General features: G+C 46.4%; 1 protein-coding gene across 1 annotated transcript; it reads left to right on the top strand.

The window, feature by feature from the left end:
- The first annotated feature begins 6,069 nt into the window (after positions 1–6,069).
- LOC126528106 (venom serine carboxypeptidase-like) lies at positions 6,070–16,715 on the top strand. Its single transcript, XM_050175975.3, has 5 exons — positions 6,070–7,215; positions 10,307–10,426; positions 12,390–12,576; positions 14,343–14,673; positions 15,900–16,715. The coding sequence occupies exons 2-5, from the start codon at positions 10,320–10,322 to the stop codon at positions 16,703–16,705; spliced, it is 1,431 nt and encodes a 476-aa protein (XP_050031932.2). The 5' UTR covers positions 6,070–7,215; positions 10,307–10,319; the 3' UTR covers positions 16,706–16,715.
- Positions 16,716–18,294: the final 1,579 nt, after the last annotated feature.

Raw genomic sequence — 18,294 nt, 5'->3', positions numbered from 1 at the left:
CTCACGTTATTAGCGGCAAAGTATGTTAGCCTCGCCCGTGAACTCATCTGCGAAAACACCACGCTCACTGCATGCGCTTATGGCCTTTTTATGAAAAAAATTTATTGTCTAGAAAAAAAAAAAAAAGAACAAACACGGAACACCCTGTATTTGGTGAATGTGATGTAGAGGCTAAGGTTGAGGCGTACGCCAAGTTGAAAGCGTTGAGCTAAGCATGTCCTTTGGGGTAAATTACCTACGCAGGGTGCTCAAGAACGTTGCGTGTTTTACGAACGGCGCAGAATTTAGACCGCTTGTCTTGGGAGAATAATAAGTGCCATCGAGGTCAGATTTGCCGAAAATGAGGAGGACGAAGTTATGGCTGGTGGGATTGAGAAGGAAAATGGCTGTGACTGCAAAACAGAGTTGGTAAAGAAAGATTGTCAATCTCGTGCGCGAAAGCATTAGACGGGCATTATCTGATATGTTTCTTAGCGCGCCGAGATAACTTTACCTCACACCGAGTTTACGTTTGATGCAAATACGGGGATTGCTATGTATAATGTGTCACGATATATTAACCGTTTCTGGTTTATGCTGTCTAAGCTGTTTAAGCTATTTATGACTTTTGTAAGCTATTTATAAGCTGTTTACGAACACTCGTTTTCTACCGGTACTCGTGGGTTATGCGAGGAACCTACGACGTCCTCAGTGAGCTAAACCAGGCGCCGCATTTGTACATCGATTAAATAGGAGGCAAATTATGGGTGATGCGTACGCCGAATTCAAAGTGCTGCTTTAGTTACATCGTTAGCAGTAAGTTACTTATGCAAGCGCACCAGAGGGTAATAGTGTACGTGTCTTTCGCGGACGGGGTAGGCTATGTATGGCTGGCAGTCCCGGCCGAAGCATAGCGGCCATTGAAATCAAACCACGTGAAAGTGGGGCACAATTGTGGCTCAATTGTGCCCCATCAGGCACAATTGTGGCTGAGATGCTTGCGGAGGTAGATGTCTGTGGGGAAGTAGGGCCTATGGTAATTTTTTCTTGAGCAGTAGTCGGAAGCATTACATGCGGGGAATGTTTTAAAGCGGGTGATTTAAATGCAGGCAACTGAGTTCGTTAACGCGACGGTTCGAATGAAACTTCGCCGAAAAGTGACCTGTCATATTCTTCTAAGTCGCACAGGTCTGCTGTATTCTTTTTTTAACAAGCGTATCGTTTTCATTCCTCTCTTGCTTAGTGTGCTCTTTTACATTGATTCTGTGTAGTGTAGTGGGGCCACTTGTAGTTTTTAAGCGGTGCTTGTTTCTATAACTCCCTTGTTATCATTATTATTTTTAGGCACCTAATTAAACCGCCCGATTCTTGGCCAATCCCCCACTGTGGGTATGTGCCACGGCCACATAGGACAACAACAACAACAACTTCCTTTATTCTTCAAAATCTTTCTTTAGCGGTCTGTGCTCCGGCAACGTGAATTTTCTTATTTTTCGGCTCAGCCCATTGTTGACCCCATGTTTAACCAGGATCTCCTTGCATTGCTTGTTATTGCGAAACATCAGGCACAATTACTGTACTTAAAGCATGAATGAATGAATGAAATCCCCCTCCCCCCGAGTTTCACCCCCCCTCCCTCAACAATACAAAATCAGCTATCGCACTCCTACACGTTCAACAGCTCTTCACAGTGAGTGCTGTCGCCATCGATCACTGAATTCCATATGTATAGGTAGGCACAAATGCTTTTCAGAAACACCGTGTAATGCTGCTGATAGCGCCCTTGTACCGTATCTTGTGTAAACGGTTATCGTTGCGTCCATTTACGAGGAGGGAAAATGCGCTTGTAGACATGCGGCAGTCTTTCGAATTATCATGTCTTTTCGAGCACAAGGCTTTTCGAGAAGCCTTGTGACCTGTAATCACATTCACTTAATGTGAGAACTGAAAGCCTCCATCAAGGCTAAGTGCTCCGACGTAGCTCTTCACGATAAGCCACTGCTACGCATTACTAAAACAATGATCTTCATATGTCAAAACACTCCTTGCCAATGCAGACTACCGTTCTTTGGATGCGGACGCATGAGTCGTTGAACAATACACTCTTCTCTGGTGTCGCTTAGGCAATGTTACAAAAATTCACCGTTATTTTCACTGAACTTACTTAAAATGAGTTTAAGGGGAAGCATCAGCGTTGATGAGTACAAAGAGGAAAAATGAGTGGCATTTGGACAGCAACGAACATTGCGTTATGAAAAGTTAAAGGATACATTTAGAAGTAGCCCTAGTTTTTAGCCATACTTAACGATGAACTAATATTTAATAATGTCTGGCTAAATGCAACACTGGTGGCTTAGTTTCATCATTGTCGAAAGACAGCTTACGATACAATTATTCTGTTAAAACTAATTCTAATATGTTCAACATAGCTACTACCATCATGCTCCAGGAAGCTTGCACGCTGGCTTATTGTTTTTAGTGTTTTCTGTGGCGCTGATTAATCTACTTCAAACCCACCCCTTACATAATACCTTCTTTTGCATGTGTATTCATGTATATTTTTAATACTGCAGTTTCGACACTATTGCATTGACTATTTACAGCGTGTGCCTCAAGAAGAATCTAACTGTGCAAAAACACATTTGAATGCACATGCATACGTTCAGAGGTGTTCAGGAAGGCACAGCAAAAATGACCCTAAACCTGATTAGGATTTCTGTGAAACGAATCAAAGCTCCTAATGTAGTGCTAATGCAGCAACAGTCTAAATGAATGTTATCAAAAAAGTGGAGTATAGTAATCTGAAAAAGCACGCACCAATTAAGAACGCATCAAAATAACCGTGGTTAACATGCTTTAGGATTGCACCAAGAATGGCGAAGGAATCGCATACGAGACACATTAGAAAGTCAAATTGAAACCGGTGCTGCGGATGCCTACAAAGCGGAGAAAGAATCATAAAAAGGAAAACTTGTTATCCGTTCGCGAGTAGCCGAAGTCGCAGAGGAAGCCCGCACATTCATGGCAGAAAAGAAAGCTTATATTTGAAGGAAAATTTGTCTTGGTGCGGGGGATAGAACCTGAGATCCACGCCTTTTGAGTGCGGTGGCTCTACTGTCTGAGCTAACCAGGAGATCGCAGAGCGAGAGAGAAATAACTGACGACTCCAAGCGCAGGGACAAGGTTTGATGAGTCTGATGCAATAAGTCATTACAGTTAGACACACATCATTAGACACACATCAGATGTTTTTAAGGGTTAGGTAACAAAACGAAATGATAAGCTTTTGTACGGTGAAGATAAAATGAAACCTCAATAACAAAAAGAAAATCGCTACGCGATCGCAACAGCTCCAGAGAACAAATACTTTTCTAGATGAGGACTTTTCTCCTGATATACGAAGAAAATAGACAATGGTTTTGAGATATCTATGTACAGAGCAGAAAAAGAGGCCAGAAGTTGCGCCATTGTTTGACGAAATTGAAGATAAGTGGCGTTCGGTACGCCTTCGGCGATTCCTCGAACCGACCATAATGGGTGATCGATCACCTGACCGTGCGAAAATGCTGCTTGCGAAGGACTAAACGATTGGTTTGAATGTCGTGGAAGTCTTCGACTACTAATTTCAACGCTAGTCGCTTTGTTAATGGGGCTGTAGGTAACGAGCACGTTTTCACTAAGCGAGCATGAGAGCGTGAGCCCTTATGAGAAATGCGACTATACAAGGTGTCCCTACTTTCATGCACCAAGATTTAAAAATGTGTAAATTCCACGTAGCTGGACAGAACCTAGGTAATGTTGTTTGCCGTCGATTGGAGATACTCAGATTGTCTTCTTTTTTAATTCCTCCTAATTACACATTTAGACCGAATTAATAAATCAACTTCTCAAATATCATCATTAGATCGAAATTGTCAACAAGAAAATTGTAGAGGAACATGAAAAACTCCCGATACAGCTTTCTGTTGCTCCGTATGCGCTACATAAACGTGTTTTTCTGAGCGTGAAAGAAGCTCGCGAATAGACGCAGAATTGCGGCGTGGCTGACCACTCGAGGCACATTGCGTATATTTGCGGGCTTCTTTCACGCTCGGAAAAAAAAAAAAAACTTTTGTGCAGCACGTTTCCAGAAACAAAGATTTATTGGGAGTTTCCATGTTGCTCTAGAATCTTCTCATTGACACTTTTAATCCAAATGTAATATTTGAGAAGTTGAATTTATTAATTCGGTCTAATTATGTAATTAGGCGGGATGCAAAACATAATCTGGGTATCTCTAAGCAATGGCACACAACATTAGGGAGTTTTAAATTAAGGGGACGCAAGCGTTGGGGCCACCTAGTGCTTGGTGCTCGTATGCGCATGCGCAGTGCCGTGGCCCCAAGCGCTAGGGGGCTCAAAACGCTTGCGTCGCCCTAATCTAAAACTCTCTATTACCTTGGTTCTGTCCAGCTACGTGCCATTTGCATATCTTTAAATTTTGATGCATCATAGTTGGGACACCTTGCACAACAGACTGTGAGATGTGCATGTCCCCCTATAAACAACGGGGTGGCGTTGCCATGTTTATTGATAAGAGAGCCCTAATTATACGGTCCTTCATAAAGCGGCTGACTCTGAAAACGTATGGCGTAAAAGTCTTGGGGAGCAGGCAAGGTGACTGTTTGTGACGGCTTCGTTTCAAAGGGAATAATAATAATAATAATAATAATAATAATAATAATAATAATAATAATAATAATAATAATAATAATAATAATAATAATAATAATAATAATAATATTAGTAGTAGTAGTATTATTAGCAGAATTGTATAATGCCACTTGTCACGTGATATGAGATGCGTGGCACGTAGCGTCGATACGCGCACACTTTGCATTGCAAATGCATAATATTGTACCAGGTGGCACGCCATGTAGCAGTTGTATAGGTAGCGACACAAGGTAGATAGAGAAGCTTTGAGGTTGAAAATTAAAACTAAGGAAATGTACACAGACACACACACACACAAATAAAAACGCTAGACTGAAAACAAAAAGCACGTATAGCATGTCTGAATAAATCAAGCAGGCTGGTTGACGATTTGTCAATCCCCCGTTTCCAAGGGGATGCCGGCAACATCACCATACGCAGCAGAGTCGTATGATGCCACTTGTCACGCAATCTGAGATGCGCGCCGCGTAGCATCAATACGTGCACACTCTGCATTGCAGTTGAGTTGTATTCCATTAGTTGTCAGGACATGTAGCAGTTGCATCGTATTGTGCCACGTGTCAAGAGTGAGTGAGTGAGTGAGTGAGAAAATTTTTTTTTATTGGTTCCAGCAAAACGCGATAAAACGCGCACCCGGCTGATCCCACGACGGGACTGACAGATCTAGTCTGCCGGCCCGATCGCGGGCGCGCTGGACGGCCAGGATTTGGTCCTCAAAGACGGGACTTCGCAGGAGCGCGTCCCACTCTTCCTTGGTGAACTTCGGGCCCAGCGACCCGCACTCCCAGAGCATACGAGGCAAAGTAGCAACCTCTCCACAGGCCACGCAAGAACAGTTCGGATAAATCTCGGGATATATGCTGTTAAGGGACGCCGGATTTGGTAGGAGTTCGTTTGCAAGAGTCTGAGTGTGACCGCCTGCGGCCTGCTTAGCTTGGAGTGAGGCGGCGGAAAAACCCTTCTCTCTAAGTAAAAAAAAGATTAGTAAGATCATTGTGCGTGGTAGGAGCATCTCTGCGTCCGGTCTTGGAGCAGCGCGGTCGGTAAAGCCACGCGCAGCCTCGTGGGCAGACCCGTTGAGGTTCAGAGGAACCCCCTCAATCGCCCCGACGTAGGCAGGGAACCAAAGCATGGAGTGTATGGAGGTGTCGCCGTGTTTGGCACCTTTCAGAGATGTGAAATGTGCGCTGCGTAGTCTCGACCCCTGCGTTTACTCTTCAGTACACGTCATGGATATGGCAGTACACGTCAGTACACGGCAGAAACCTGGAGGCTTACAAAAAGGGTTTCACTTAAATTGAGGACGACACAACGAGCTATGGAAAGAAGAATGATAGGTGTAACGTTAAGGGATAAGAAAAGAGCAGATTGGGTGAGGGAACAAACGCGAGTTAATGATATCTTAGTTGAAATCAAGAAAAAGAAATGGGCATGGGCAGGACACGTAATGAGGAGGGAAGATAACCGATGGTCATTAAGAGTTACGGACTGGATTCCAAGGGAAGGAAAGCGTAGCAGAGGGCGGCAGAAAGTTAGGTGGGCGGATGAGATTAAGAAGTTTGCAGGGACAATATGGCCACAATTAGTACATGACCGGGGTAGTTGGAGAAGTATGGGAGAAGCCTTTGCCCTGCAGTGGGCATAACCAAGCTGATGATGATGATGATGACACGTCATGGCGCCTCCTCGCAAGACACGAACCGCTGCTGAAGAAGCGAATCGTAGAGCCACAGCGCGCGGCTGCAGGCCAGGCAACGTCGGGCTCGGCAGACCGCTATGCAGAGGGCAGCGCAAGCCGCAGCTCGCCGTCGACGCGGGGTAGATATATTGTTCTCGCGAAAACGATGCGAACACCCTTCACTGCGTGCTGCCTAAAATGGAGGTCCTATGGGGTCATTCCACCAGCTTACGCTGTGACTGTGCTACATGGACCGTGCAGGCCTGTGACATTTTTTTTTTCTTTACCGGAGGGCATATCTTCAGGCTATACCGAGGCAGCCGCTCGCACGATCAGCGCTGCCCTTTGAACAAAAGATCGCTGACGGTTATCTGGCGCAGCCTAAACAGTGGATTGTGTCGCACCGTAGCTTTCGGCAAAAAACTCATTAAAAGTGTCGTATCGGGTCGACGTGTTGCGCGATCGAAACCCGAAGCCTGAACAGCCATCTTCTCTTCCCGGATGCTGGCGAAGCATGGAAGGACTCCGGCCGAAGAGATAATGGTCGGGTGGGCGTAGCCGGGAGAGGACGAAGTGTCCCACTTCCGCGGTCCTTCTCGCGCCAGCGGATGCAAGAGGACTATAGGAAACGCATTTCACTCTTTCGGCGGGAAGTCTGCGTGCTCCGTTGCAGTGGTGTAGGTTCCCGCTGGACGTGGCGCGGTAGACCGGTGGATTCGAGAATTAATGAGCGACGTGCGACCTGAGGGGCCTTTCTTAAGGTGTCTGATCTACTGAAGACAATTGAACTCACAACATATATCGCTCTAAAGAGGATTTACGGGCTGCTTTGACATTTACGCAAGGTGAGCAAACTTTGTTTATTCTTTAAATACGATTTCGCATTTTCTTTTCTGCTTGGAGAGCCGCGTTTAAAAAAAAAAAAAGGAGAGCTGCGATCATTGTAAAAAGAGGGGAAGAAAACCCACACTTTTTCAGAAGACTTGAAACTGTTGCTTTCTCTGGAAAGTGATTCGTTTTGTTGTGAGCTTGAATCATTGTGGTTTACTTTCCACGATTATTTTTTCTTTGCTTTCACAATGTGGTTCTCGCAACTCTGGTTTTGTCTGTTCTCTGACCGAATGCTTTTTCTATCTTGGTGCAGTTGCACCAGCTCTGGCATCGCTCGAATCGATTTGCCCAAATACCGTAAACGAGCGGATAATAACTTTTCAGACTGCATCAAATACTGCTGCACACATATTGCGTGTAGGGCCATCGAATGGGCCAGAAGATAATTGAATTGAACATGGAATACATTGCATAATTTTTGAATTATGAACAGCCATTTGAGCCATTACTACAGAACGGTGCTTACATGCTAGTACGTTTATTCACACCTTTAGAAATCTTCTGTTGTTACCTTGCATATTACGAAGCGTCGTTTATTAACCGCACAAGCGGAGCATTTAGAACAAATAAGTAGCTTGTTCGCATACTAAGGACTCCTGGTTGAGTGCGAATGATATCGATTTAGCCGGGAAAACCTTGTTCTCTGAGCGACGTACTGCATGCTACCCCGCGCAACATCAAGATGCTCCAAGAGAAAAAGGCCCAAGACGAATAGCTGCCTTGAAGCAGCTTGACGGGGTCCGGGGCCCGTTTACTTCTTGACACCAGGATATAGTTCAAATTCATGCTCCAATTTTATGTTTAATCATGCACAGCCGACGATTTAGTACAATGAAAAACTTACAAAAAATATTTGTATTTGCGGATAGTGACTGTTTGGTTCGAATACAGGATTGAATTGGGCAATAGTAGGTTCCTTATTCAAAAGTTTCGAATAATCGCACACTTATAAAACATAGTATTCACTGCACGCCCAAGTATCATTAATGTAACTCCATAGAAGCGTGCTGTTAGGCTGTGTTCATTTCACTGAATAACGTCGCTCGAAATGGGGTGTTAGAACAAGAGATTGCCTCTAAAGGCTTGTACGTCAGGACTACCGCTTGTGGCTTGGCGTGGCCTTCACGAATGTATACTCATTTTGAATCGGAATGGCGAACAGCCCTACATGCGATGACTGTATCTGCGAGGAAACAATCATACACGATTGTGTCTCCGCTTCAAGTGTCTTCAAGTGCCAAGTGTCTCCGCTTCAGTGCGCCCAGGAAAGAGCACTCAAAAGTGTTAGGTGGTCTTGACAAGCGGGCTTTGTCGGAGGTAAAGACACTGCGACACTGACCGAGACCGCCCTCAACACAGAAGGCTTTGAAAGCGTTGCTGAGGTTTTTGCGCAAGACTGGTCTTAGAGACAGGCTTTAAGCACTACCGTATTCTGCTTTCCCTTTTCGCTTTTATTTTTGCCCTTCCTTCCGTATTTCCTTTGTTTGTAACATCTGTTTTCTATTATATTTTATTCCCCTTCCCCCTTTTTCCCAAGCACAGGGTAGCCAGCCGGTTTTAGAACTGGCTAACCTCCCCATCTTTCCGTCTATTTGCACTCCTCCTCCTCCTCCTCCTCCTCCTCCTCCTCCTCCTCCTCCTCCTCCTCCTCCTCCTCCTCCTCTTCCTCCTCCTCCTCCTCCTCCTCCTCCTCCTATTCCTCCTCCTTGTACGAGGTAAGGTTGCTTATTTTTTAAATACTATTTTTCACTGCTGTATATAGCGTAAGGCCGAGGTACAGTCGCTGTGAGAGGTTTACTGCCCGCGGAACCTTGCAAAAAGCTGAATATCTCAACAGCCGTTGATCGCCACTCCTAAGCCTTCCCGGTCTAATATCTTGACTACTACTTCTAAGCATGAAGTGAATAGCATTGTACAGATTGTTTCTCCTTCCCTGACCCCTTTCTTGATAGGTAATATTCTACTTTTCTTGGGGAGAAACAGGGTAGTTGTGGAATGTTTATGTATATTTCCCAGTATTCATGTATGCCTCCTGTACTCCCTGATTACGTAATTTCTTGCACGACTGCTGGCATCTCTACTGAATCTAATGCCTTTTAATAATCTATGAAAGCAATATAGAGAGGTTGATTCTACTCCGCAGAATTCTCAATGACCTGGTTGATGACATGGACGTGATCCATGATAGAATATCCCTTTCTGAAGCGAGACTGTTGTCTTGGCTGATTGAAGTCAAGTGCTGCCCTGATTTTATTGGAAATTACCTGTGTGAATATTTTGTACGTTATACATTAAGAGTCAAGAAGGGAGCGGTGTGAATCAGAGATCAAACGGGTATATCCGATAGTGTAGTTGACATTAAGAGAAAGATGAAGCTGGGCAGGCTATGTAATGCATAGGGAAGATAACCGGCGGACCATTACAGTACAGAATGGGTGGTAAGGAAAGGTATGAGATACTGACGTTCCGAAGCTGTGGAGATCATCATCATCAGCATCAGCCTATTTTTCTTGCCCACTGCATGATGAAGGCCTCTCCTAGCGATCTCTAATTGCCCCTGTCCTGCGCTAGCTGATTCCAACTTACGCTTGCAAATTTCCTAATTTCATTCACGTACCTACTTTTCTGCCATCCTTGACGGCGCTAGGACAGGGGAAATTAGAGATCGCTAGGAGTGGCCTTCATCATGCAGTGGGCAAGAAAAATAGGCTGATGCTGATGAACTCCACAGCTTCGGAACGTCAGCATCTCATAGAAAAATAAATTTACCCTGTCTATAGACTTCTTGTAGACGGCTCGAAAAATTAAAGTTAAAGAGCAAGCTTGCACACATCACAGAAAACACCCGTATGGCCCCATATCTAATAATCCTGTATGAACATACGGGGGGGGGGGGGGGGAGGCACGCCACATATGATATATGGGAGCATGCCGGTATTTATAGGCAATTGCCATACATTCATGTGGCAGTATTGAATAAGGGGGCATATATATAAACATTCTTTTTGATGGGGCATTAACTCATTTGACAGATTTTACTTGCAGGCACTGAATCGACATGCACGGTTATGGGAAAGCGCTCCTGTGCCTGGCCTGCTTTGGGTTGCACCTCATTGCGGACACGGCAGCAAACCCAAGTAATGAAACTGCACCCTCGGAGCAAAGGTATAGGTATAGTTTTTCGTAAGTACGGACCTCCAATAATTGGCCACAGAAGGACTCGGCCCCTAATTAGAAAATCTGATCTCACGCTAGAGAAATTATTTATGGTCCGCATTTGGTGTGCCGACAGGCGTGATAACGATTGGTGTGATACGTGATGAGCAATCGATGGCTGCACGGGGATGGTCAATTATCGATGGCTGATATACATATCTTTTGTGTGAATTTGGGCTTGTTTGCCTTATCGCGGGCTGCTTGCATTCGCACCGTACACACGCATCTGCGAGTGCAACAGTTTTCTCGTCTGTTCTCCGATAAGTATCGTCTGTCTGAGTTAGGAGCTCGCCATACACGTATATTGCGCACTTTCACTGATTGGTCATTTTGATCAAGAATCATTTCGCAAGGTCGTATATTATACGAAATTTTACTTCCTGCATTAGTGTGACGGCCCTCTGCGGTTAAACTGGAGGCCACCTATTCAAACATAGGTGAAAAAATTTGCAGTTTCGGTCGAAAGATGAAACACTGGCTGCAATGGCCAGGTTTCGCGTCGCGCTTGAATTTGTTGGACGTTGTTCCAACTGTACGCGGGTCCGACTAACGCGGACACTATATACGTGGGAGCGCTATGGCATCTTGAGAAGCTTTAATACGCCGTGTAGGGCCTCTAATGACATCGCAGAGGCCTTACACGCTGCCCGCAATGAGCCGCGCCACTAAAATGATATCACTTTAACGTTTGAGCTCTAATATTGTTGTTTTGAGCTTTTTGATTTAAAAGATTGAGAGGATTTAAGATAGAAGGCATGCGCAGTGAGTGTTACGTTTAATGACATTTGTTTGTGGGCTGCCGTTCTCAAAATCCGGAGGAATAATTTAGCCAGGAATGTAAGACCTGGTATGAGCAACTTTAGCGACAGACTAGTGTAGCAATATAACGTGCACATACAGCGCGGCATGGCATATTGCATAGGTATACCTAAATATATGCAGAGCCTGACGCCAATGCCGACGATGGAAATTCGCTTGCAGTGTCCATATAATTGCTTTCGCAATGAAAAACGGAAATATGAGTTTTGAAATTTGAAAGGTGAACTATCTTTTTGTAATGTTTTATTTGCAATATGCCAAGCTACGTATACCTTTTCGCTTGCTTCGTGTCACCGTAACGGTTATTTTGCATTCTCAGCGAAAAACGACAGCCATGCCTTGCTTTCACGGCGTCAGAGAAGCTGTTTGATTATAGAGTTGGCTGCTGCATTTGCGTCCTTCTATGCCTCCCGCGCATGACATAAAGAAACAAAGGAATCGGTTCTATTTAAATGCACTGCGGTCCTCGAATGCGCCCTAATCGAACAAAACCACTGCCTCAATGACCGCACTGTGTCTTTGCGCCATCCGTAATCTTTCTCACTGCTGGTAATAGCCTTAAAGAAATGCAATTAACGTCGATGAGGTAAATTTTTAAAAGAAGTATACTTTTGGAAGAATCACCTCCTCTGTAGTTTGAGGACTGAACGCAAAAAATACGCAACGTAGAACAATTATTAGCGTTTAATTTCAGCACAAATATGATGCACACACAAGGAAAGCTTACAGACGTGCTTTTAAATGATCGTATACATTGTTTTCTCTTACACCCTTTCGTGGTTCAGTCCAGTGGAATACAAGTGCGCGAATGAATGAATGAATGAATGAATGAATGAATGAATGAATGAATGAATGAATGAATATGGGTAATATAACATTGAAGTTACGTCTAAGCCGGTATAACCTACGGATTACCTTTCGCTCGATTCTATCCCTGTCTTGCCCACCCCTCACGACCGGCCGATCCCGGTGATAACGTACATTGGCGGGTCGCCGTTCGGACCGCCCTGACGAAGCGCGGAAAGGATTGCCATTGCAATAGAAGGGCTGCCTTACTCCGGCACTAACGCATTCTTGCTGTCCCATTATTCAGGGCCGCAGACGACGTACCGCTGTTCCTGACACAGTACATACGGAACGGGAGCATCGACGAAGCTCAGAGAAGGAGCAAGGTGGACCTGTTCGAAAGTCGCGTAGGAGCGAAGGCGCATTCGGGCTACGTCACCGTGAACGAGAGCACCGGGAGCAACCTGTTCTTCCTCTACGTCAAGGCTGCCAATGTATGCACACTGCTGGTGGGGCACTCGAGCGGTATACGAACAGAAGCTTAGAACGACAGAAAGCTGAGCTAGTTGGTAAGGATTCATTATGCAAAAAAGAAGTGAGGCGTGCAGACAGGACACAAGAGTAGAGACCAGACCTCGTTCGGCGTTCGTGTTGTACACTTCTCTACTCTTGTGTCTTGTCTGCACGCCTCACTTCTTTTTTGCATAATGAATACGAACAGAAATTGGTATATACCATGGGTCACTCGTCGCTTTTCTGTAGGCGACACGTTATCTATTAGTGGTGTGCGAATAGCAATCTTTCAGACTGAAGCGGATGCGAATCGAATAGTGCCAAAATCGAACATCGAATACTTTTGGAATACCCAACAGCGATTTTCACAAATGTTTAGAGAGGATGTTACCCGCCGTGGTTGCTCAGTGGATATGGTGTTGGGCTGCTGAGCACGAGGTCGTGGGATCGAATCCTGGGAACAGCGGCCACATTTCGAGGGGGCGAAATGCGAAAACGCCCGTGTATTTAGGTTTAGGCGCACGTTAAAGAACCCCAGGTGGTCAAATTTCCGGAGTCCTCCTCTACGGCGTGCCTCTTTGTCAGAAAGTGGTTTTGGCACCTGAAACCCCATGATATAATTTTTATAAATTTTAATTTAAATGCTTGTTCATGTTCTAGCATTCGCATCCACGTGCGACGTCCGCAGCGCCACTGGCGGCGTCCTATAAATCACGCCCACGTTGTGAGACGCCTGGCAGCTGCCGAGGGGTTGTTTCTTCTGCAAAAAAAAGAAAAAAAAAACACATAGTCACCTTGAGTGCTGCTTCGCGCCAGCATGTGGTACACGCCTATGGTTAGAACACCGCCCGAGGAGTTGGAGCGCAACACCAGACCTCGTTATGTCTGTGAATGCATTAACCTTCGGGCGAAACTGCCAATTTTGTTTCCTTCCGCCGCTCTTTGTGTGGTCCTTAACTTCATCTCAACCTTCTGTGTTAACCCCCACGTTCCTGCACCGTATGTTCCTACAGGTGGAATGCAGTGATTGCACCGATTTTTTTTTCAATGATAACGACAAGCTACCGGTAATGATTTGGTAATGCTTGCGGCTTGCGCCCCAACCCGTTTTATTCTTTTGCAAATTTCCTTATCATGATCAGGGTCTTCAGTGAGCATATTTATTTATTTATTTATTTATTTATTTCAAAGTACCTTACAGGCCCCAATGGGAGCATTGAGTAAGGGGGGCGTCATTGAACAAATGACCTAGATAAACGTGCTTTTTCCCCGGTTCTAGAGGCTGAATCGAAGTCACAAATTCTTTTTGCCAGGTTATTGAATAGTATCGTTAGTACTTTTGTCTTCTGCACATTCACCTTGGGTTACATGGGTTACTTCTGAATGGAAAAGCTTTTCTTGTAGAGCTGCTCCACAACACGGAATTGCTTCAATATGCGCTAGATTCTTTATTTTTGTGAAGACGAGCGCGTAGGCTGAACCACCTGACTTCAACCAGCATGTCCAGGCTGAGAAGAAAAACAAAATATTTCGTGGCACCAATGACATCCAAACTTTTGTCTCGGGTCTGTGCATCAAAAAGCCTAGGAGCCACGAGCCTATTCTCAAGCCCTCACTACACCGTCTTTCTTAGAACGCGTGCTGCCTCGGGATATTTAAGACCAATTGATACAAGTGCACGCAAATGACGCAATTATTTTTACCGTTTCTCTCTCTCTCTCCCTCTCCCCCCTACCCTTTATCACAGAACCGAAGCGGCGAGACGCCGCTTGTCCTGTGGCTCGAAGGCGGTCCCGGCAAGTCAGCGCTGTTCGGCCAATTTCTCGAGAGCGGACCGCTGGGCATCGGGCCCGACGGGCAGCTCTATCGGCGGCGGCCGACGCTTCAGGAGGAAGCGGACGTCGTCTACCTGGACCAGCCCGTCGGGGGCGGCTACAGTTTCGCGAGGGACCGTCGTGGCTTCGCCCGCACGCTGGACGACATCGCCGACTCGATCGAGGAGTTCCTGCGGCAGTTCCTCGTGCTGTTTCCAGAGAACAGAAATAGGCGCTTCTACGCGATCGGAGAGTCGTACGGCGGTAAGGAGGAGGGGGCGACTGTGATTTGTCGCCAGATTGCACAATGTCATCGGGAACGAGGAGGAAGCCAAAGTGGTAAAAAAAAAAAAATTGGGGCCAAGGGCACGCCCACACTAGCACGGGAAGAAAAACGAATGGGGCCGCGAGTGTGGCGCGTGGGGCAGAACGTGCTCTGCGGAAGCGGAAGTACGTCAAGTTTTTTGACGTTTTCCCGCAACGAATGGTGCTGTTTGGGGCTATTTTTCGCGGCGTACCGCAGAAGCGGAACGCCATTAAAGAAAAGTAATCTAATCTTTCACAACGGCAGGCGTGCAGCAGGGAAACGCCCCCTTCTCTCGACTGCACGACCGGTGTCGTTGTCAAACGCCACTTGAGACAAGCTAAGTGTTAAGGCCGTCTCTTGACAAACCAAGCGGAAGGGACGCCCGCTAAAGTGGCTGTGCCGACGCCCACGCGCGCTTGTAGCGAGCATTCCGTCGCTCACGTTTTTTACCGCCAGCGTGGTCGCAAAATTCTTGTATATTCTGGATCTACGAAGCAAATATAGAAGGCCAGGAAGGGCGCGCAAGCCATGTATCCCCAGCGTTTCATACGACAGCGCTTTAGTCCAAAGTATGAGAGTCAAACGCATTTGTTCTGACTTTGTTCGTGAAATGAAAACTTGAAAGCGAGTAATGTTTTTTTGCGCACGCACACACGCACGCAGGCACAAACACACACACACGCACGCAGGCACACACACACACACGCACGCACGCCGGCACATACACACACACACGCACGCACGCACACACACACGCACGCACGCAGGCACGCGCACACACACACACACACACACACACACACACACACACACACACACACACACACACACACACACACACACACACACACACACACACACACACACACGCACACACACACACACGCACACGGCATCTGAGATAACATGTTCACGCTGCCTTTCGTAATCTACGACGCATGCAGCATCTAGCCGTTCAAAACTAATGACACTTGGAAACTTGTGCATCGAAGTGTTTTACGTCTTTGTGGTGTAAAGAGTTAAAAGTTAAAGGAACCAGACTTTAGAATTAACATAAGTTCTTACGTTCGACTACTCGCGCAAGCTTGCATTGCAGCTTAAAAGAAACAAAAAGATATAACCACGTAATTGTTTTTCGACTTCGAATAAAAACTCCTCGTTTCCCTTTTTTCGTTTGTTCCAGCTCGATCAGCGCTTGGGATCGTGAATCGGCTGCAAGTTAACCGGAGCCTTCCATTGAGAGTATCAGGGGTGATCCTCGGAGTTCCTTTTGTCGCCCCCCTCCTGGACCTCATAGACTCTTCGGACTACCTCTACAGCACCGGACTCATCGATGGCCGAGGACACCGGCTGTTCGCCGAGCGCTTCCAGCAGATCAAGCTCGCCGCCGGGTTCAACCGCACGATAGCCGCCGCGCTACTTCTGAAGACGGTGTTCAACGCGAAATTCGACGACGAGCCGACCCTCTACCAGCAGCTCACGGGCTACACGGACCACGGGAGCGTGCTGCGGACGAGGCCGGCACCGGAAAGGCTCAAGTACCGCGATTACGTCACGAGCGACGCGTTCAAGAGGGCCATTCACGTCGCCGGAGAGACGCCGCTGGAGGCTCAGAAGCTGGCCTTGGGCTTGAGCCTGGCGCAGAGCGATTACTTCACCGACATCAGCGACACGTTGGCCAACGTCCTCGACTCCAACAAGGTGCTTCTGTACACGGGGCAGATGGACACGGTCTTTCCGGCGGTGAACACCGACCGCTACCTGCGCCGGCTGAAGTGGAGCGGTCAGCGCGAGCTCGAGAACGCGCAGCGCGAGACGTGGTACTCGTTTGCCGATGCGCACAGGCCCGCGGGATACGTGACTCGCGCGCGGAACTTGACCTACGTGCTGGTCTCTCGCGCCGGCCATCACGCCACCTTTGACAGGCCTGAAGCGCTGTTCGACCTCACGTACAGCTTCATACACGGCAGAAAATACAGAGCGTCGTGAGTGTGTCGCATCTGGGCGTTTCTTGTTTCTTGTATTTGTCTTGTTCTTGTTTCTTGACGAGCGGCTCCGACTCATTGACTGACTGTGCACGTCTCTGTGCCCTCTCTCTGTCTCTCCATTCTCTCCCTTCCCCCTTCTCCCTTCTCCCAGCGTAGGGTAGCCAACCTGACTCTAGACTGGTTAACATCCCTGCCTTCCTTATATCCCTTCCTTTTTCTCTCTCTCCCCTCTCTCTCTATTGTATTTGCCGCTGTGTTCATTGTGAACGTCGCTGTAGTCCTGCGGCTAAGATTCGACATTATTTTTAGCTTTTAAGCTAAATTTTGCTTCAGTTCACCCAGAAATGACTGCAAGAGTTCTGACAGTGGACTATACATAGCGAATAAAGAGGCAGCAGTGCTAGAATTTTAAAGGCGGAATGCAAGGCTTTCAGCAAACGAAATTGAATACGTCATCTGTGTAACTAACCATTTAGTCTTAGTGAAGACCGATGTTCCCCCTCCTCTACCTCTTCTGGTTTAAAATACTCTTGAAAGTTGGGTAGGCGGAAATGGAACCGCATATCATCTTGAGCGTTAATTTCCGCAAGTATGCAAGCATCTGCAAAGCTCAAAATGTTAGTGGTATCGACAAAAGACCGATCCCCGTGTTTCCTTATGCTTCACACGTTTACATGAACTGAAAAGGACGGGTTACCGGTAACGTCAGACTTCTCGTTAGTGATCGTTAGTCGGCAGTGTTCAAGTCGCATCGTCATCCGGTGTGAGTAACATTAATTCGAAACTGTTAAAGAATACTAGAGATGTTACCGTGGTGTTTATGTGTCTGCTGTTCTCGCAGTCACTTTCAACTAGTAAGTAAAACTCTTGCTTGGGCTAGTTGGTTCATGCTTGAAGTAGGTAAAGGCAAGGCGCAGAAGACCAGGACTTAGGAAGGAGAACACAAACGCCCGTCTTGTCGTTTGTGTTCTCCTTCCTAAGTCCTGGTCTTCTGCGCCTTGCCTTTACCTACCTTATCAACTAGTAAAATGCCATACGACTGGAAGGTGTGGGTAGGTTGTTCCCATCCACAAAGCAGGCAACAGGAATTCTTGGCTTAGTTATCGCCCCATTTCGTTAACGAGTGTGCCAGGTAAGCTCGTGGAACACGTCGTGTACACGGAAATCATGAAGTTTCTTGGCTCGAAGAAATACTTCCATTCTTCACAGCACGGGTTTCGCAAAGGCTTTTCCTGCGAAACACAACTGGCCATTTTCCCGCATGATATTCGCACCAACTTGGATTCTAACCTCCAAACAGACGCGATATTTCTAGATATTGGAAAGGCGTTCGACAAGGTACCACACCAACGTCTAATACTTAAACTTTCTCTTGTGAACATTAACACGACATTTTACGATGGACCGAAGCGTTCCTGACAAACTGATCTCTGTTCGTTACAGTTAACAATTGCTCATCTAACTCCATATGAGTTAGTTCCGGTGTACCGCGAGGATCTTTTCTTGGGCTCCTATGCTTCTTAATAAACATTAATGACTTAACTCTTCCCGTGTCTTGCAACGTTCGTTTGTTGGCAGATGACTGCCTCA

This window comes from Dermacentor andersoni, chromosome 9 (assembly GCF_023375885.2).
Source record: "Dermacentor andersoni chromosome 9, qqDerAnde1_hic_scaffold, whole genome shotgun sequence".
Taxonomy (NCBI): domain Eukaryota; kingdom Metazoa; phylum Arthropoda; class Arachnida; order Ixodida; family Ixodidae; genus Dermacentor; species Dermacentor andersoni.
Note: the sequence above shows the minus strand (reverse complement) of the source record. Positions and strands in the feature narration are given on the sequence as shown.